Here is a 20,970-nt window from a genome sequence, read left to right on the forward strand (position 1 = left end):
GCTGTAGAACAGCAGCCTGGCTTGGTCACATCCTCTCAACACACGCTGAAAAGGTGCTGCTATTGTAATGTTAACTACCAGCACTTCCTGAATTACATCCTGTCGCTGGTTGGTAACAAGAGATTTATTGGCCCCCTGGCAGCACTCCACTGCTGACAGAGATGGAGCCACGGACCAACCAGCTTACTCAGGTGAAGGAAACAGAGAAGCTGCTCCCGTGTATGAAGAGCAATGCTCACTCACTCAAGTCACATAATAGGGACAGTTACATCTAGACGCAGACATCAACCCTTCATGTCTGGGAAAAGATTGAGTAGTGACGGGGTTGTAAACGTTCTCCTGGCTTCATACAATATAATATTTTTGCCTTACCTTTGTTTGTTTTGTCATAGAAATGCATCACCACTATTCAATCAGCCATCAACATGAATGTGTGACATTAGTGATGTGTACAGTAGAGCTGCATCACGAAGAGTGACGTCAAACTTGATATGAACTTAATAATATGGTAGAATTGGGCCTGCACTATTAATTGTTCAAAAGAATTACGACCGTTCTCTCTCTCTCGCCTAGTCTATTTCTATAAACACTAGCTACTCTGTCAAGCACTATGATATATGTTCTGTTTAAACATCAGGCTTCTCACAAGTCTTTTTTTGTTGTTGTTTTTTGGAGTGCAATAAATATTTCTGTTTAAAAAAAGAATTGTGTGAGGGAGAATGCTTGTAATGTGTTTCTAGTCAGGTCTGGGTAAGTAAAGCCGTGATGAGAAATGTGAATCGACCATTAAATGGAAAGTAAAGTGGTGTTTCCACTTTGTTTCCATCTATTTACAGGACCACACTTTAATCCCAGTGCAATCCATAACTTTTATGACAACATTGGATTCCTTGGTCCGATCCCGCCCAAACCCAAAGGTACTTTATCTCTCGGTAAGTTTAGGAGGACTGCATGGTCATAACAGGACATACTTGATTTCATTTGACACATTCCTTTCATTCATTCAATTGAAATGATTGAACATATATATTATGTCGCACTATCCTGTAGATTAAACATCAGCCTGCAGCTCTTGACATGTGTACCCTCCTAAAAGAACAAAGCAAAACAGCCCTTGATATTTTCTAATTGGTAGCAACTGTTGTTAGCAGCAGTAGCTAGGAAGCTTATTCAACTAGAATGAGCAAATGGCAGTTTTGCCTAAAATTACCAGACTTTATTGGTACACCCCCTCAGCCAGGTTTCTGGCAATAGGCCTGGTATGGTTTGCACGTAGTAGATGCAGGTAAATACCTACTCATTGGAAGTAATACTGCAGTCCAGCTCACTGTGTTCAGTCACTACCTTCTCTGGACACGGTTCCATCTTCAAGTACTCCTAAACTGCACAAAAAACAGTTTTGAGAAGACATTTAACTAAGTCTCGCTGAATGCTGGCTCCGGGTGTCTGAAACCACGGTTTCCTGTACTATAAAAGTGCTTCACTTTTCAGCGGTGTATATTACTATGGAAACTTAAGCTGCAGGCCCAACCTGGTCCAGAGCCGGTTACTGACCAATCACGGCTCATGGAAAATGTTGCCATCCCTCATGGAGGATCCCATTGACCTCTGTGGAGGATTGTGGATCATGGGGAGAGTCTCAGGAGTTGTAGGCTTTGAAGCGACAGATGAAACCTCTTGATCTTTCCTGACGAGCACCTATATTGACGTTGCCGGAGAGAGCAATCGGTCAAGCCTTCGTAGTCACCAGGCACATTTATGGATAAAGACTGAGCCTAATTTATTAACCAGTAATAAAAGATGATTAGCATCAGATCGTCTTGTGTGTTAAGAATGGAACAGCTCTCATCGTGCTGTGGTTGCAGCAGCTGTTAATCATGGATTTATGTTCCTCATATTTGTTGAAAGATTATGGTTTGCTCCTCTTGAGTAAAACATGCAGCGATTGTAGAGCAGATTATATGCTCCCAAACACGACAGGAAACCCTGGGTTGAGTTGATCCCCACCATCACAGTACCACTTATCATTTGGGGGGGTCTACACTGGTAATCTGCAGATATGCTGGACACGCGTCGTAGTACAGGCCACAGGTGTGGGTTTAACATCTGACTGCCAACTTGGCCATAATCAAACAATTGCATGTGAACACACAAACCGCTTCCCACATGTGTAGTTCTGATGTTCATTTTTCATCTCATCATGGCGCTCACCTCTTTCTCCCGCTCCTCTTCCTTGTCACAGATCCGGGCAGTAAGAGTGTGAAGCCCCTAGCAGACCAGGAGGAAGACGAGGGGACGCAGTGGAGCTGCACCGCCTGCACCTTCCTCAACCATCCAGCACTCAACCGCTGTGAACAGTGCGAGTTCCCACGGCACTTCTGAGCCAACCAGGCTACGATGCACCACCACTCGTCGGCCCACCTGCTTTTGACCACACTAGAACAGAAAAGGGCTCTTTTTGTTTGTTCTTCTTCTCCTAGTTGTATGAAAACTGATGGGGTGTAATCATGGAGCAGCCCCTTTCCCTTCACCCCCTGCCCAACCCCCGCCCCCAAGGTTTGTCGAATGCTGTCCTCTGAAGGCTTGACTGGATAGTGTTTACAGCTTGTGTTTCTTCCTAAAAGCAGGCAGAGTTGGATGATACCTCACCTTAGAGAGTCAGATTAGGGGGCGTCCCGCCTCCTTTTTTCTGCTCAACAGGTGACTCTTCACTCCCCCGGGGATACCTCGCTGCTCCCACCTACAGTATTACTAGTGTGGCATCTGCAGTGTGATGGCACACATACACTCTCACACACAATAGCAGTGCAGGTGCCAATGTGCCTTTTCTGAATGAATATTGAGTTTTTCTTCTTCCTCTGTGGTGGCTTGATAAGGGAGAGGGAACTGCGTTGGGCCACTGCTCCGCCTGAAGGGAAAACTAACAGACTACTCGTGGACTCCAAAGTTTGTTTTTGCTATTTGTTGAGGATGTCAAAGGGGAAGTCGGCAGCATCACTGCCACTCAAATGTGCCTCATGTCCTCCTCCTTCAGTACCCCTTCTTTTTCTCTCTTCAATCATGAGTTTATGGAAAAAAAAAAAGATTGCATGCTTTGTGTACAGTACACGGAGGCAGAAACTCCCCTTGAGCTTTTTACTGTACATAATTTTAAAATGTGCCTTAAAACCTTCTTCCTCACAATATGAATCACTTGTATTTCCTGTAAGTATAGCTTTATAGACTTTATTAACTTGTTTTGTTTCCCTCTTTGAATCAAACAACCAACATGCTCCCCTTTTTAAGCTTTTTGTTTTCTGTGAGAGTTGAAGCCTTACAGGAGAGGAGCAGCAGAAAAAAATAAAATAAAAATAAACCTTTGCAGTCATCAGGAAGCTACATCCGCTACATTTGTCATCGCTTGTGTCATTACTGATTTTTCTGCATATGATCTGCAGATGCAACCAAGTGGAAGGCGATGGAGGAGCCGTTTTTTTTTTTTTTTTTTTGTCCACAGGATGTCAAATATGTCAGGACTTTCTGGGGATGGAAACAGTCAAAAAGCATAAGTAGAAACTGCCATCTTATCTGACAACTGGAATGTAGGTTTAATATTTGGGGACAACGACACCTCAGTGCTGAGAAGACACTTATTTTTCCAGTATAATCAAGACGTTTAGATCCAAGTGCTCCTGGAACCGGCGATCAGGTTAAAAATCGATTGTTTCTGTGCTCCTGACCTTTTATTTTGAGGTACCAAAGTCAACCTAAGTGTTCCTTTATGTTTTCCTACAAATATTCTCAAGGATGCCAGATACAAGAAGTCAGAATCGTAACATTTTGTATGCAAAGATCATGACCGTCTGTGTCCTCCTGTTTTATCTGGCTCCATTCACCCTCAAGCTTTTATTGAGGTTGTCTCTAAAGTTCACTTATTGTCATTAACTTAACTGTGGAGTAGTTTCTTTGTTCTGTTTTTTTTTTTCCACATTTGTAAAACATTGCCTTGCATTAGTGCCTTTACAACTATTGAATTTGTATTGATCTGTTCTGTCACATCCAAGTGCAAAATTTTCAAACCAAACTCTTAGCATTGTTAAACCCATTGAAAAGTAGAAGATGAATTATCGTCTCTGAAGCACTTAACGCCATACTTTTTCCTTTTCCAGCCCAAAGAAAATCTTTACCTGCACTTTGGTGTGAAGAGGCAGTTTATTCATGTTTTCTTAAATGGAAAAAAATAATTTCAATATCTAACAGTGTCTTTTTGATTTTATCTGGGAAAACTGTCTTTGTAACAGATAAGTTATTTGTAAAAATAATTAAAAAAAATCTATTCAGATTTTTTGAGGAGTGCTGGTTTGTTGTGATACTTTGGTTGAAGTATTCTCCACTAGGTGGCAGTAGAAACCAACATAGTTTTTAGGCTCGTCTCTCATTCCCAGCTAAAAGTTCCCGCACTGAAACCCAGGCACACACGTTGATTCTGACGGCTGTAGGCACTCATTGCCCAGGAAGACACCACAGGACTCGCTGTTTTGGTGCTGACCCACTTGTCCAGCCATCAGAATTTGTCTCCCGTCAAAGCTTGGATCTGTAACATTTTTCTAAATTCAAGAACTGACCTTCAAAATGCTTCCTCATCAGTCCCTCCTATTGTGTGGTGCCATGGTAACCAGAAAATATATTCAAATACATTGGAAGTTATAATGACTAGAGTTACCACTTGCCTCTGTCCACCACTCCAGTGCAGTTTAGGTGTTTAGATTTCTATCCTGTAGGTATCTTCAAGTCTTCACAAAAAACTGAGAAGGCTTTTAAAATGGCCAGGAAAGTGGTTGTAAATATACTTTGAAGTTGACTTTGGACTTGTTGGGCAGTAAAATGCCAACATGTCAAGCTACTTGACATTCATGGGAAATAAAACTATTATGGGAATTCTATAATTCAGGCACTAAATGTTTTGGGCAATCAGAAATTTTGACCTTTGACCACCCAAATCTTTTCTGATCATTCAAGTGGATGTTTGTGTCAAATTTGTTCATGAATGAGAAAATGTAACGCTCACATTTATTCCCGGAGCCGAGCCACAGAAATGTGACATGCAGGATTTGTATCATCTCAAAAGAAAATAATTTCAGCTGAACTTCTTAGTATTGCAGTTCGTCCTGGAAGTGTTTGGCTGGATGAACTCTGGACTTAAACTGCAAACATCTCACTTAATCTGCTCAAAACTGGGTCAAATAAATGCGTTACGGACGAGGCTTTGAACGCTTGAGGGACATTACATTACCAGAGGTGGAGGACTTGTCTGGCCAACTTTGATAGGACCGTTACGATAGACAATCATGACTTGAATGTTTTTTTTTTTTTTTTAATTAAATGCTTCCTTTTTTCTCGGGAAGTTGTGTTTTGTCTATGAAAATTGATCAGGCAATTTGATTTTTAATGTTATAAAAACCAGCAAGAAAAGCATGTGTATGTGTCTTTTTAGTCCAAGCTATGTTTGCCTTTTCTTCACATCAATTTTGCACTTAATACGTGTGAAAAAAAAAGAGGCAATTTGAAGTGCACATTTTTTCGTAACGGAAAAGTATTTTTAGAAATGTGCCATCCTCTCGACATTTGTCACAGAACTGGATGCTAGCAGATGCACTGCAAAGCCTAAACTTTATTTAAAAAAATAACTCATGACATCAGGTTTGTCCAAATAGTTTTACTTGTGTAAGTTTATCAGTTAAAGTCAAGACTCAACACAAATAAGCTGAGGGGTACAAATGCTTCTTTTTCACAGGCGTAGCAAAAACAAAAGCCTTAAGGGTTTATTACAAACAGATTCTTTACAGAAGTACAGAATGAGCATTCCTCATTTTGAGGCGACACAAGAAAACAACACATGCTGCTTTTGATAAAACATTAGTCAGCGCTACAATACGTAGCATGTATGGAGCACAGTGCATTGCACTTTTACACTAGGATGCAGAAATGTCATTCAGCCCGTCACATTCTCAGACTGAGTAACTTTGTAATGCTAAACATAGGAAGGTTGCGTTGTGTTTACAAAAGAGAACTAGATTTGTCATGCAATTTACATTCACGGTCACTTTGATTTCAGTAGGAATGTTCATGTCCAGGATGAGAACTTCAGGGAGAGTCCTGACTGTGAGCCTTTCTTGAAGAAGCCGTTCCTGTAGCTCTGGATGAGAGGAATCAGTTCAGACATGTCTGAAACATGCGGGTAAGCATTCATGACTTGCTCCACAGCGTCTTTAGGGAAGAGGGTGCTTAGCCTGCTTGTCAGGTCCTTTCTTGGCTCATTGGCGGGGCTGCTGGAGCGGCTGATTAGCCTGGTGTCAGAGAAGCCAGCCTGCACCCACGGGCCCCTCGATAAGCTGTGGCTCTGTTCGTGGGTGGGCTGCCTGACATATTGCCTCTCTGACTGAAGTGGAAGTTGAGCTGGGCAGGAGCTCCATGCTTGGTGTTGAGGGGACATGGGGGTCTGCTGGTGACCACAGCTGCAATGAAGGCACATGGAGGGCTCAGAGGACACAGAGCCGTTCTGAGGAAGGTAGTAGTTCCCTCCACTCAGGCCGCACCTTGGGTTGTTTCTGCTGTACGACCCTGAGAGTGAGTAGTCATCGTAGCTCTGGCTGTAGCTGGCCACACCGCTGCTGTAGCTGTGGATGGGTCTCTCCACACTGTAGGGACCATCTTGGATGTGGATTCTGGACATGCAGCTGTCTAGAGAGCTAAAAGCCTCATCCACACTTGTGTTTGACTCAGTTCTTGAGCTGCTGTCTCTCTTATAGATGAAATTCTCTTCTACGCTCGCGGGAGGAGGTGTGGACGAGGAGTATCCGAGCTCTGGCTCATACATGGTGGGACCGTAGTTGATATCATGCAGGCTTGACTTGGGTAAGAAGGTCTTGGCTCTGTCCCTCAGTGCCCTCAGTTGGTCAGCCACAGCCAGCTGTGATTGGTTGGCTCTTTCTGGGTGGTAGAACTTGCACTTCACCCCGTAAGTACACTTCTTACCTGGAAGAAAATAGTACGTCATTTCTGGAACTTTGAAAACACCAGCTGTATATCTCCTTAGAAAACTGTCAACACATTACCACTAGCTACCAGTTAGCTATAGCCTGGTGCTTCCTATTAGGGCTGGTATCAGTAGAGATCCAGTTCTTAAGGGTGGGTGTTGGTGCCTTGCTTTATCTCTAGGGGCCAATCAATGACTGATAGGAAGCTAAGGAATCCCCCATGACATCCCCTCATTAAGTTTCATACGGCGCGGGAGGAAGTCAAAGTTCTGTTGCATGGGGGGTTTGAAAATGGTTGATTTTAGGTCACAAGAGCAGATCCAATAAGAAGTGTTTTAATCCATCCATTTTCTTCCGCTTATCCTGTTCAGGGTCGCAGGGGTGGAGCCTATCCCAGCAGCCTGAGAGGCGGGGTTCACCCTGGACAGGTTGCCAGTCCATCTCAGGGCCAACACATATAGACAGACAACCATTCACACTCACAGCCACACCTACAGTCAATTTAGAGTATCAATCAGCCTCGTCCCCTCTTGATGTCTTTGGACTGTGGGAGGAAGCTGGAGTACCAGAGAGAACCCACACAGGCACAGGGAGAACATGCAGACTCCACACAGAAAGATCCTGTGCTCCAGCCGGGACTCAAACCCCGAACCTTCTTGCTGTGAGGCGACAGTGCTGACCACTGCACCAGCGTGCCACCGAAGTGTTTTATTATGTATATATGTATATTTTATATTACTTTCTGAAAATAATTCTCAAATGTATTAATAGTCCCAGAGCCTCTCCAAAGACAAGACAGTAACAGAGCCAGCTCATGAATGTAAACAGTAAAATATTACATCAAAGAAGTAAATGTGGACAAACAGCTTTCTCCATAAAAGGCTGCCATCTGAAATCGAACGAATTCCAGGTGGCTAAACGCAAAAAACATTTTTTAGTTTTCTGTATCTTAAAGCAGGGGATATTTGTTTTACTGTAATGTAGTGTGGTAGTATGAGTACTCATCATTGAAGGATCAATGTGTTGATTAGGTTTTAAATCTTAAAACCCAACAAGGGACAGGAGCTGAAAACTGGCAACAGCTATAAACTCTCTGTGCAGCATGTTAGCTGAATCCAAATTCAGATCACCTGTCAAATTCAAAATCGTCTAAATATTTTGATTCAAGCAGCAACTTTTCAGTCACATCTTGAAACTCCATTTTTCCGACTTCCTCTATGACCTAAAAACAATAATTTGTTCTGTTGCAATCTTTTTAAAACCCATCGGTTAATTTCAAGAATTTATTACGCTCAGTCTCAGACTGAGTACCAAACGATGAGAACTTCTCCTTGGGTTGAGAGTACATTCTCATGCTGTTATGAAACTGAAGAGAGTTAGCAGAACTGTAAAGAAAATTCCAAGAATCTCCCCCTCAGATCCTGCTGAAGGGAAACATTATTGACAAACTATCTTAGCTGTGAGGAGAGCTCCTGAGGTGCACACAAAAAATAGGACCTTCACTATGTGAAGAGGCCATCTTAACCTTCCCTTTCCCGCTTTCTGTCTTTCTTTTTTCTTTCTTTCTTGTTTGTGTGATATATTTTCAATAAAGATGAAGATAATAATCATGATAATGCGGCACGGTGGTCCAGTGGTCAGCGCTGTTGCCTCACAGCGAGAAGGTTTCGGGTTCAAGTCCCGGCTGGAGCACAGGGTCTTTCTGTGTGAGCCTCCATGTTCTCCCTGTTCCTGTGTGGGTTCTCTCCAGTTCTCCAGCTTCCTCCCACAGTCCAAAGACATCAAGAGGGGACGAGGCTGACTGATACTCTAAACTGACTGTAGGTGTGACTGTGAGTGTGAATGGTTGTCTGTCTCTATGTGTTGGCCCTGTGATGGACTGGTGACCTGTCCAGGGTGAACCCTGCCTCTCGCCCAAAGGCTGCTGGGATAGGCTCCACCTCCCAACCCCCCCTGACCCTTAACAAGACAAGCAGTAGAAAATGGATGGATGGAATAATGATATTAAAAATGGGGATACAACTGTAATACTAATGTATACTATTGTAGGACAGATCAGAAACAAGAACACGGCTGTGTGTTTTTTTACTACCATAATTAATATTACTTTTAAACTGATTAAGAGAGACACATTGTCTTATTTGTTGGTACAGTATTCCACAATAGAAGGTTGGGAAAATTTTGTTTAGCATTGTTTGATATAATAGTCTCTCCTGGCTGCTGATTTTGTTTGTCTTGTTTGACCAGAATAAATTCTTCACGTGTTGTGGTAAACTAACCTATGAAGTATTTTACACCACAAGAAGCACAAACAGAACTATTTCAGAACTTAATAAGTTGTTTTTGTCTGTGATACTGAAATATGAGATTGTTGTTAAAAGAACTCATTTAAACAATTTAGTAAGCGGTCAGATTGCTGTAGTACAGGCTTGTGACCAGGAGATGGCACTGGGTCTGTATTTAAACAGATATACTTAACCTACCTCCTTCCATTTTCTACTGCTTATCCTGTCAAGGGTCGCAGGGGGTGGAGCCTATCCCAGCAGCCTTTGCACAAGAGGCAGGGTTCACCCTGGATGGGTCGCCAGTCCATCGCAGGGCCAACACATACAGACAGACATTCACACTCACGCCTATGGAATGGAACATGGAAACTCCACACAGAAAGACCCTGTGCTCCAGCTGGGACTCGAACCTAGAACCTTCTTGCTCTGAGGCGACAGTGCTGACCACTGTACCGCTGTGTTGCCCTTTACCTACCGATTAGAGATATTCTTAATATATTTGGATAGAAAGAGAATTGCAATTTAGAGCTGAGCTCTTTTCTTTGTAGCTACTGTGATATCTGAAGCTGCTTGCTGCTTTTATTTTGGATAGACATATATGACTGCATCATCTGCAAACTTCTGTATCTGGATGTACCTAAAGGGTCCTGAGATAGACCCTTGAAGTACCCCAACAGTGCAGTCCAGAAAGAAAGACTATAAACTTTGTATTCTTGCACACTCGTCTGTTTTCTAGATGAGAAGTCGTCCACAGTTTCTTTTGAATTATTATTTTATTATTAGTCAGAGAGGCAGACACTGACTATTTTTAAGTCCAGGCTTAAGACCGTCCTCTATCACAGAGCTTTCAGTTAGGGCTGGTTCAGGTAGCTCTGAACCATTTATAGCTGTGCTGCAATAGGGTTAGACTGCTGGGGGACACATCTGGTTACATGGAGCTCAGTCTATCTCCCTGCACCAACCGCCGCCTGCTACCCCTTCCTTTTCCCTGCTGTTAAACCGGCCAGCAACCCTCTCCCATGAACCAGTCTGCCATCCAGTCCCCTCATCAAGCTGGCTCGCTCTCCCTGCCCCCCCCCCCCCCCCCCGCCTACCAGAAGCCCACATTTTGTATTGTAAACTGTTTTCTTGTCTGTAACAACATCTACTGCACGTCTGTCCGTCCTGGGTGAGGGATCCCTCCTCTGTTGCTCACCCTGAGGTTTCTCAGATTTTTCCCTGTTAAAAGGGTTTTCTATGGAGTTTTTCCTCAGTCGACGTGAGGGTCTAAGGACAGAGGATGTTGTTATGATGCTATGTAAAGCCTGGAGACAAACTGTTTGTGAAAACGGGCCCCACAAATAAAATTGCCTTGCCTTGCCTTCTAAACAGGATGCATCACAAACATTAACTCACCGTAAGGACAGTGCTGGAGTTTGTTGTCCACAGTCTTTGGTTTCTTCCGCAGGAAGTCATCGATGGTTGGACCATTTCTACCCAGAGGATCATCTGGAGGCATAAACCTGCACCAGCATACAAACTGTTAAAGACCCTCAGGTTACTTCTATGGTCACCACATGTATGATCTCCACCTCCCGTCTTACTTGTCATTTGCAAAGGTGTACATCAGCAACCTCTCCTCGATGAACTTCTTCCACTGGGGATTCTCCATCTGCAGGTCACGGTAGTTGTCATTGGACACGATGATGCCGTCCGAGTCAAAGGCCAGCTTCACGATGTATCGATCATCGTAGCACACCACCCTCTTGCCGTTCACACAGCGGGATGGTGTGTACACCAGAATCTTCCTGCTCTCCAGCTCATGTAGAATGTGTTGGTCTGATGAGTACATGAGCATGGTCATCATTAGTGTCACAGGTGCTTAAAATGGTACATTTTTCGATGTTAAATGTTTTCTCTGTACATGCACATGAAGGTGGAATTTAGTCCTTATATTGGAGAAAAATTGTTCAAAGGACACCTCGGAAATGACAACTCTCCATTAAAAAAAATAGTGCCGTTAGTTGGCAGGATAATGCAAAAACAATTTTTCTTTAAATGTTTTTTTTCATGATGTAACCCTTAAAGCTACAGAAACAGTGTTGGACAATTTTCTTCCACAACTTAATATATTGGATATGACGAGTTACTTTAATGTGAACGTTTATAATTTTGCTGTTTGTGTCGAGTAATTCCAGTATCTTACTGATGACCTGACTTTAGTGTGACTTTCCCCCAAATAACTGCTGTACAACAAGGTATTGAAGAACAGAAGTCCATCCATCCATCCATTTTCTACGACTTATCCTGTTAAGGGTCGGGGGGGGGGGGTGGAGCCTATCCCAGTAGCCTTCAGGCGAGAGGTTGGGTTCACCCTGGATGGGTAGAACTGAAGTGTGTATATGAACTTCTTTCTTTTTCATATCACACGCGTTGTCTCCCGGCCTGTTTTTCAGGATCCATACCAGATATCAACACGATAGCTGTGCCTGGTGTTCGTGCTGGTTCACGTCCTCAGTGTGAAGCTCCAGTTCAAATGACCACTAAATAAGAATGACACATTTACTGAGGCAGGTGACCTTCCTGTTACTGTTCATATAACTTCTTATCTTTTCCTTGTTTTGATTGCACGCTGCACATGCTGGATCGTAAAAAATAGTTAACTACACTCGGCACTGACAGTACTTCCTTATAAACTCCTGATGCTTTCATGGAACAATCTATTTTCTTCTACATTAAAATGAATAATTAGATGTTAGTATTGATGGCAAGATCAATGTTTTTTTTTTTTATTGTGGTGTCATGATGAGTAAAATCCTACATAGGCTGGTTATATCCATCCTGTCAGAATGAGTAATCTACCAAACAAGATGACGCTTCTTTATCTGCACGTCAAAAATGAATTTCCTTGAACTTATCCTTATCTAGTTCAAGAATCCTTACTTGTGCCGACGTGTTCTGCTTTAGAACTTCATTCATATCAACCTGCTAAGCTAGGAGCTGAAGGAATCACCTGCTCATAGGTGCCTTTAACGAAAGATTAGGCGAGCTGGTCAAAAGCTGCATTAGATGATTATTTTACAATCAAACAACCGCTCGAATTGTAACCAGTTAGTACTATCGTTTAAAAGTTTGCCGTATGGTAGAATCATAGAAGCCACATATCAATCATGAGTCAGAGGAAAATACTGTTGATATTATTATTATTATTATTATTAATAGTAAAAATCGGGGCATTCCAGAGGAAGATGGCACAGATTCTATCTGGGTTGCAAGGCATGCCTTTCTATCTAGATGACATTATTGTGTTGACACTTCCGGCTCACATGAGAAACCACTTCAAGTTACGCTGTTCCAACTAAGTGACTGTTGTCTGAAACTTAAGTGTGTAAACTTCTCACGTTGTGTTTTTTCCACTTTAGACACACTTGCTAACCCAGATCATGTCACGGCTGTCAGAGAGGCTCCACCCCTTCAGGCTGGTACTCCAGATTCATTCGTCCTTATGTCTATGCGCTTTGAACCACTTATTAAATTATTCAATTGAACAATAAAGGAAAAGGCAAAATTCATTCACATAGAGGCTACGGATCCATCAAGTGGAGGGAAGTCAAAGTCGGACTGTTAAATGTAATCAAGCATTGAGAAGGTAAAGACAGAATTTTTACTTTCATATCTGACAAGTACAGCACATTCTTGACAATGTTGGACAAGAATAAAAACAATCAATGCTGCTTTAAAATGGAAGTTCTATCAATGAGAGAGATCGAGGGCAATTCATGAAAAAGGAACTCAGAGCGTCTTCTGAACTGGTGTTTCAGGTTCTTATATGAACTTCAATATGATGTACTGGATGTTGAAGGGTTATGACTCAGTTTTGATTGACAGATTACATCCAAGAAAAAAAGCTTTTAAGAAAATGCTGTAAAATAAAATCTGGTTCCCCAGTCACTGACGTTGTTACGTCCATGAATGGATCTTAGAATGCAGTCCATCCTGACCGAAGGCGACGTTAAACCTTGTTGCCACAATCTCGTGGCTACAGTGTCTCATTGCAGGTGGCTGGAGTCGGACAAGTGATGCAAACACCAACTGTCCTGAGCTCTAAAACATTCGGTGGCTGTCAGGTGAGCTTACCTGTGATGGGAGTTTCTGGCCGCGGCTGCTCCTTCCTCCACAGAGGGATGAAGACGATGATTTGGCGCAGGCCTTTGTCCCAGAACCAGTTCACTGCCAGCTGCAGGCCTCGGCATGAAAACACCTTCTTGTCACCATGGCTACAGAGACACAGAAGCAGAGTCAATGCCAAAATACTTCCTCTGTTTTTGAGCATATGCACATACACACCTCCTCCTCTTAAAACACACACACTTTCCCAACAGGCACTCCGCTGGGACCAATGTATCAGCTGACCAAATTTCAATATTAGGTAAAAATTCCTCTCACAACAGATGACATCAATATTTTATTTGTTTTCAGTTGTGTTGCTATCTACAAAGTAAATGTCCACACAACATGAAATTCTACAGTATATTCATGTTAGCTCTTAAAAATAGAAAAATGGTGAATCTCTAAGTATGCCCCTCTTCAAATCCATATTAAGGTTATGATGGGTATTGGGGGCTGCACGGTGGTGCAGTGGTTAGCACTGTGGCCTCACAGCAAGAAGGTTCCGGGTTCGAGTCCCGGCTCGGGTGTGGGATCTTTCTGTGTGAGTCTCCATGTTCTCCCCGTGCCTGCGTGGGTTCTCTCTGGTACTCCGGCTTCCTCCCACAGTCCAAAGACATGCAATTGGGGACGAGGCTGATTGGATTCTCTAAATTGACCGTAGGTATGAATGTGAGTGTGAATGGTTGTTTGTCTCTGTATGTTGGCCCTGCGATGGACTGGCGACCTGTCCAGGGTGAACCCCGCCTCTCGCCCGTTGATGCTGGGATAGGCTCCAGCCCCCCCGCGACCCTTACTAGTAAGGAATAAGCGGAAGATGACGATGGATGGATGGATGGGTATTGGATGTATAAGCAGTTTGTGAAGGTAAAAAACAGGATTGAACTGTTTGCAACTGAATCTCACCGTGTCACAAAAACACCTTGCTTCTCTCAGCAACACCATGAAAGTCTTGTCTTTGGTTCTACTACAAGTTCTCATGACAAAAAACTTGCATTACACGGAAGAACACAAAAGCTTGTGAGGGAGAAAACTGGATTGTTTTGCCTTGGGGAGGAATTAAAATGTGCCTGTTTGCATGCGTGTACAAAGCTTATATAATTGCAGAAATATACTTGAACGTCGTTCATTTGACTCAGAATGGTCCTCCCTTAATAACTCACGCCGGTAGTCTTTAAAGAAAATCACCTGCTCATGAATGAGAAGTCATTGTATGTGGCAGTGGTTTGCACGCTCAGAACATTTGCAGCTGATTTATGTGGTAAAAAACTGGTTATGTAATGAGAGGAAATTATTATGGAAACAAACAGCCCAGAGTTAAACCTGTAAACAAACTGACATTTTGGTAATCCATCAGGTAACACTGCAGCATCATTACTGTACAGGCTGGCCTCTTAAAAAAAGCCTTCATGTCATCAGTGGTCTCATTTGAGGTTCCAAGCAGTAATATATGATTTTTATTTTGGCCATTTGCACCGCTAACTGTTACTGCTACACTGGCATATAACCTCTATATTAGCATGCTAAGGCTAACATGTTCCCAAAAAAATGCGTACACATCCCGCAGACGCACTGCAACACTGGCATTCATTCTGAATGCTGTGTAAAGCTGTTCTAATGTCCTCCATCTCCTGAGGGAAATATCTGAGTATTTACAGCTGAAGCGCCAGCTAGCCACCGACTTTGCTAACTCAGCGAATGTCACGTGCTTTATTAGAGCTTGTTTGAGAGAAAATAGCTGCTGCAACTGGAAATTTGGCGGGATTAAACAAACAAACAAACAGACAAAAGCAGTGTGTACATAAAAGCTAGCACCTGACAGGTTTATCTAGTAATTCCACTTTGTTCCACAAGAGGCAGTAATGAGTAATGAAGGAACCATGGATACACAACTATATAAGAGAGCTGGGGCCTACATGGATAGTCACAAGGTTGAAAATAAATAAATCAGGAAATTAAAATTAAAATAGATAATAGAAGGTCTAATAATGAAGAATTAGAAATCCATCCATTGTCTTCTGCTTAGTCCTACATTAAGGGTCGCAGGGGGGTGGAGCCTATCCCAGCAGCTACGGGCGAGAGGCGGGGTTCACCCTGGACAGGTCGCCAGTCCATCGCAGGGCCAACATACAAAGACAATCAACCATTCATACCTACGGTCAATTTAGAGTATCAATCAGCCTCGTCCCCTCTTGATGTCTTTGGACTGTGGGAGGAAGCCAGAGTACCAGAGAGAACCCACACAGGAACAGGGAGAACATGGAGACTCCACACAGAAAGATCCCGTGCCCAAGCTGGGACTCGAACCCAGAACATTCTTGCTGTGAGGCGACAGTGCTGACCACTGCATCACCGTGCCGCCGAATTAGAAAACTTTTTTCAAATCTGGTTTTTGTGAGGTAAACACTGCAGATGAACTCTTTCAAGCCTGGACATCGTGAGTCATAGGAAGTGTAAAAGTGATTCAATTTTTAACAAAGTCACTTAATCAGTTGCTAAACTTCAGCTCATGCTAAGGAAGTAAGCATTTCCTTGGCCTCTCTGTGGAGCGGTGGCTTTTTGGGAAGCAATTCTCTTTATAAATGTTGTTGTTTTTAAATAAATAAATGAATAAATAAACCTTTGCTGATACAGAACTTTTAACAAGCTGAACCTTTTACACAAAAATACTTCTTATGAAATGTTTTGCATGTACATCTCATTCACTCATCATGACCCCTAGTGCTGCAGTTTCTCCCTCAATTGTTTAGCACAAAAGCTCAGCTCTTAAAACCTCCGCTGTTGAGCCTCGCTGCCTCTCACGTTTCCTCCCGACATTTTGGAATAAGAGTCAGGATGATTTAGCCTCAGCTGTTTTGGTATCACTCTGTTATCCGAGATCTTTACTTTGTGGAAGATCATTCACAGTCAGCCGTGTCAGAGAAAGAGGCTGAAGCAGACGCAAGTCCTCAAAATACTGACACTAAAACCTTCCGTTACCTTCCTCTTCCACATTCTTACAGAAACATGTGTTACGAAAATATTTCTTTTCTCTTCCACTTTGGAAACCAGTTACATCCTCGACCGACTTTGTTTGTTTGTTTTAGAACATCCTTGTAATCCAGTCATGAGACCATATGATGCAGAGAGTTCACACAAGTACGGCGTTAGACATTCTGCAAGTCATGCACGCTTGAGTAAAAGGTCACCTTGAAGGTATCACGTTGGCCAATGGGAACATGTCGCCGTGCAGACAGAGAAAAATATGGCCATGCGTGACATTTTCACTTCCCACTACTATAAAGAGGAAGTTTCAAATCAAATCAAGCTGAAAAACTCAAACAGAGACGCTGATAGCAAGAAGCATTTAAAAACAAAATAATCTGCTCATAATCCTGTTTTTGTTTTTCGAGTTGTTTCATGTTGTTTAATATCGCGCCAGGTCCCATCAGTTATCGCTCTGTAATCTACAGGCGGAGCACAACAGCAGCAAGCTTGTCCTTAGGGCTGAACCAGGCTCTCTGGAGGCAGCCACCTGCTTCAACTCATTGGTTTGTTTGGAGTTTGTTTGTTTATTTGTTTTTTCAATTATTCAATTCTACCAGGAAGTAAATGAAAGCGTAGTTACCATTTTGACAGTTTTAACTCAAGAATAACGAGGTTGATCATAAGCACTGTGAGTGACGGGTGAAGAGTTGCCTCACCTCATGGCCACGTTGCTCCCATCTATAACCACAGGTCTGAAGCTTGATGCTGGCTCTCGCACTGGTCCGAGTCTGGGATGGCTGGGAACAGGACTGCAGCCTCGGGACACCAGTTTAGGACTATCTGGGATAATTTCATTACTGCGAATGTGACAGGTCTTTATCAGCTCCTCTAGAATGTCATTGGTCTGGGCGTCGTGGTGGAGGCTCTCCAGCACTCGCAGAATATCACTGTGAGAGTATCCCAACTTGAGAAAACGCTCCACTTTGGCCTGCTGCTGTGGGTCCATGGCTGGCTCAGAATCAGGGGGTTGCTTTCTCTCTCGCGTCTTCTCAGTACTGGCAGGGGAATCCTCCTCACCTCTTCGTTCTTAGTTTATCAGCATCTCCATGGCAACAGCCTGTGTTTTGGAACAGTTGACAGGTGTCAAAAGGGGATGTTCATCATAAATCTAGGGGGCCAACTGTGGTCTCAGAGGACTGTTGGGACAAATCAAAGGTGGTTTGGCACTCAAACCTCCTCACCACAAACTCATGACTGTGAAAGGAGCAGCGGCTGACGTCACGGCGGCTAAGAAAGCGCCCACATCGAGAGAGAGGAAGATGAGGGTCAACACCGATCCCTGAGCTAATTTTAACCCTGTAACACCGAGCTGCCAGAAGAAAAAGTGAATGGAACTGATGTGAATGTTGTAAGCTTCGCCACATCTCACGCGTTTGTTGCACATACAATTTTTTGGAAGTCCCCTGAAGCGTCACAGCCTAAGAGATGAAGGGGAGAGGTTGTTGAGTGACTCAACTCACCTCTTCCACTTTTCTCTGCTGGCCCTCAAACAGTTGTTCTGAGGGCTGGATTTCAACACACACACACACACACACACACACATACTGAGGACAACAACAAAAATAAAACAAAATATATTAACTGAACCCAGAACAGACCCTGCCACTACAGATGGAATGTTTCGTTTTACTGCACTGAATGAGTCAAGTCTGACTGAAAAATACTCGGGAGGACGGTGGATTGTGTTGTGTAAGTTCTGAGATTTGGATGTAGTAAATTTTCTCATGTACGGCAAAAAATATGTTGAACTGAGAGAGAGAGAGAGAGAGAGAGAGAGAGAGAGAGAGAGAGAGAGAGAGAGAGAGAGAATGTTTGAAGAAATCGCTCCACAGAACTCTGATATTCCGCGGTAGGAGGTTGATGAAATAAGAAAGGAACAGCTGTTAAATGATGATGTATTTAAGTTTGATAGCTTTACTTGGAATTGGACTTTTATGTAACGCGTCTATCAGAGTCCTGCCATGTCATTTTTTTGATGAATGATATTTTATTTACGATCTTCTTTGTAGTTTTCAAATATAAATGCCATACTATGAACCTGGCTTGTGTGTACTAGTGGTCATTTTTAAGCCCATGTAGGCCAAGCGTAAAATTGTATGACACAAGAATAAGAAAACATGTATAAATGAAAAAAATGTAGGCACAAACGTCCTCATGTGTCCTTGTTCTACAGAACAAAAGACAATGATAATGGTGTCTACAGCTGAAGGTGCTTTCATCTGAGACATCCTAACTCAGGTTTGGCTTTGCACAGGCTTGCTACAGCCTGCACCAAACCACATCCTCAGCCACCAACTCACCTACGAGCACTCACTTTTTCCTAAAAAGAGAGAGAGAGAGAATTCTCTCTCTGCACATTCAGCACTCAGCAGCGCAACATGTGTGACTCACAAGTCTTAACTTCAGCGACCTTTGCTCTTGGCAGCGCCGCACGCACAAATCTCACCTTAATTTTCTCTCACAGTCCCTCAGCAAGACAACAGGCAACTTCTCCAACTCAGAAACCGTATTCAACACAAACAGCAGTCCAACGACACGTGTGGTCTCATTCTCTACTTACGCTCGCAGCGAGTGGTGGAGCGCCGGATCCCTCTGAGTGCTGATACCAGTCAGACGCTCTGAGAGTGAAGCAGCTCTTATTAGTCATAGGAGGAAGTAGCTGCTTGCTGCTGAGAAAATAAGAAAAAAAGGGGGGGGGGGAGGACGAGAACACTCTGTAAATCTTTAATCACTTCCTCATCAATGGATGTGGGAGCTCAGCGACTTGAATTAGTCCTCTCCCCTTACATTTCCTCCTTTTCCTGGTGTTGTGAAATAATCGGTAACTGGACGTTTGTAACCTCTTCGGATGTTCAGTGTCACAATAGTCATATTACGACTATTTGTAATCTCTTCTATGTTGTTATCATTATCACCTTGCCAAGCGGGTTACGTGATCCGCTGGCTCTGTGGCGCTGGCACGATGACATTCTTTCAGTTGGTTCAAAGTTACAGGGTGAGAAATGAAGCCGTTTACCTGAACCGTCTCACCTTCTGAGAACTGGACTGATAAAAGTAAACAGGCACAGACTGAAAGTATTTGTTTACATTCACTCGCTCCTCCTTTAGATCCTCGTATATTCTTGGATGAATCTGACCTTTGCATTCACTCCAGCATGAGGAAAGGGACGGGCAAAATGGGGACAAACATGAAAATGGCCTGGAACAGAAAAGTCATGCTTATTCACAATGAAACAGAATTTTAGTGCCTTTATCTAACCAGGATGTAGAGCCACTAGCTAGGGGCTCTTTGATTGGACCAGGATATGTGTTGAAATGGCAGAGTCACCAAACTCGAATTTTACTTTCAAATACACTAAAACAGTCTTTGCCTGCTTTAGCACTGCTAGGGTTGTGCATGACGTTGGCTATGGAGAAAAAATAACTGACAAAATGAATGAATAGGCAAAGGAAGTGAATATGGAAAGGAATGTAGAATATACAAATGATTATGAATTAAATTATGAATATACGAATCACTCTCAAACGTATGTACATGATAATAAAGACATGCACACACACATAAAATACTTTATGTCAGAATCAGACACATGATCTGAACTTCTGTCCTGAGGAAAGAACCAAGCACAGTGACTTGATGAAGCATGAGAAGAGCCACGGTATAATGACCACTACTGGCTGATATGCTAACCCTTCCCATCCACTTCCATTCAGTAAACCAGGCTAACTAGCAGTCAGCTGCTCGATGCGGGGCTCTGGAACCTTAAAGCACTCACAGAGGAGAGAAGGGTATCTATCTTCTAGTGACGATGATAAATATATTTAGTTCCCAAATAGCTGGCGTGTGCCTTTAAGTTACACACATGTATAATTAAGTGACATGTAGTAAGAGGCGCAGTTTCTCAGGAGACTAAAGAGAAACCTTCATATAATTATTCTCTACATTTTAGCCCATTTGAAATAAGTTTGTTTTTTTTTACAAGCAATTATAAACATTTTCCCTTCTCACCGAGACATAGAACACTATGACTTTTGTAACATGACTGGAATTGGGTTGTTGGCAAAAATTTTGTTTGATAGAAAATGAGGATCTAGTCAAGGGAGTCGGCGCAATGACTGGTTTACATCAGCATATTAACGAAGAGAAAATCCTGAAAATGTGAAAGCAACTGACAAGAAAGCTGCCGTTGGCTCATCACTTCGGTTCAGCCTGAAACATTTCAAATATTATTGGATTTATTGCCAAAAGTATGCCTTCTGTACTTTTGTTGCTTATGACATGGTATTTTCAGACAGATTTCTCAAGGAGTGGGTCGTGACAGGTTAATTGTTATGAGATTGTTAAACATGACATTTTCATTCATGGGCGGGAGGGTGGTGCAGTGGTCAGCACTGTCACACAGCAAGAAGGTTACAGGTTCGAGTCCCGGCTCAGTGGACTCACTGTTTCTGTGTAGAGTCTCCATGTTCTCCCTGTTCCTGCGTGGGTTCTCTCT

The 20,970-nt window shown here is 42.9% G+C and overlaps 2 protein-coding genes across 6 annotated transcripts in view; one reads left to right on the forward strand and one right to left on the reverse strand.

The window, feature by feature from the left end:
* Positions 1 to 4,731, forward strand: part of tab2 (TGF-beta activated kinase 1 (MAP3K7) binding protein 2) — a 44,369-nt gene extending 39,638 nt beyond the window's left edge. For 2 of the 4 annotated variants that reach the window (XM_086190143.1, XM_086190142.1), the window contains 2 exons: positions 837 to 932; positions 2,243 to 4,730. In XM_086190143.1, the coding sequence (XP_086046269.1) occupies positions 837 to 932; positions 2,243 to 2,382 (236 nt within the window). In that variant the 3' untranslated portion in view covers positions 2,383 to 4,730. Of the gene's footprint in view, positions 1 to 836; positions 933 to 2,242 lie in introns of all 4 variants that reach the window. The other 2 variants (XM_086190144.1, XM_086190145.1) reach the window with 2 other exon arrangements.
* Positions 4,732 to 5,760: 1,029 nt separating this feature from the next.
* Positions 5,761 to 20,946, reverse strand: LOC147242321 (putative ribonuclease ZC3H12D). 2 transcript variants are annotated; one of them, XM_086190506.1, is made up of 7 exons: positions 20,919 to 20,946; positions 19,035 to 19,143; positions 17,131 to 17,531; positions 13,418 to 13,557; positions 10,885 to 11,119; positions 10,697 to 10,803; positions 5,761 to 7,014 (listed from the first exon to the last, which is right to left on the reverse strand). In XM_086190506.1, exons 3-7 carry the CDS (start codon positions 17,418 to 17,420, stop codon positions 6,104 to 6,106), a joined length of 1,683 nt encoding a protein of 560 aa, XP_086046632.1. In that variant the 5' UTR covers positions 17,421 to 17,531; positions 19,035 to 19,143; positions 20,919 to 20,946; the 3' UTR covers positions 5,761 to 6,103. The 2 variants fall into 2 exon arrangements, with proteins under 2 accessions (XP_086046632.1, XP_086046633.1); XM_086190507.1 differs by lacking the exon at positions 20,919 to 20,946 and having other exon boundaries at positions 18,921 to 19,058.
* Between the last annotated feature and the right edge of the window lie 24 nt (positions 20,947 to 20,970).

Source organism: Aulostomus chinensis, chromosome 20 (assembly GCF_037954235.1).
Source record: "Aulostomus chinensis isolate RoL2024-O1b breed Wild chromosome 20, RoL_Achi_v1.0, whole genome shotgun sequence".
NCBI lineage: Eukaryota > Metazoa > Chordata > Actinopteri > Syngnathiformes > Aulostomidae > Aulostomus > Aulostomus chinensis.

Coding starts and splice junctions, on each gene's coding strand:
- LOC147242321 (XM_086190506.1), bottom strand. CDS start 17,420: ATGGACCCACAGCAGCAGGCCAAAGTGGAGCGTTTTCTCAAGTTGGGA. Junction 13,558..17,130: donor GGGAGCAACGTGGCCATGAG/GTGAGGCAACTC, acceptor GTGTCTCTGTAG/CCATGGTGACAAGAAGGTGT. Junction 7,015..10,696: donor ACTCCAGCACTGTCCTTACG/GTGAGTTAATGT, acceptor ATTTTCTTCCAG/GTAAGAAGTGTACTTACGGG.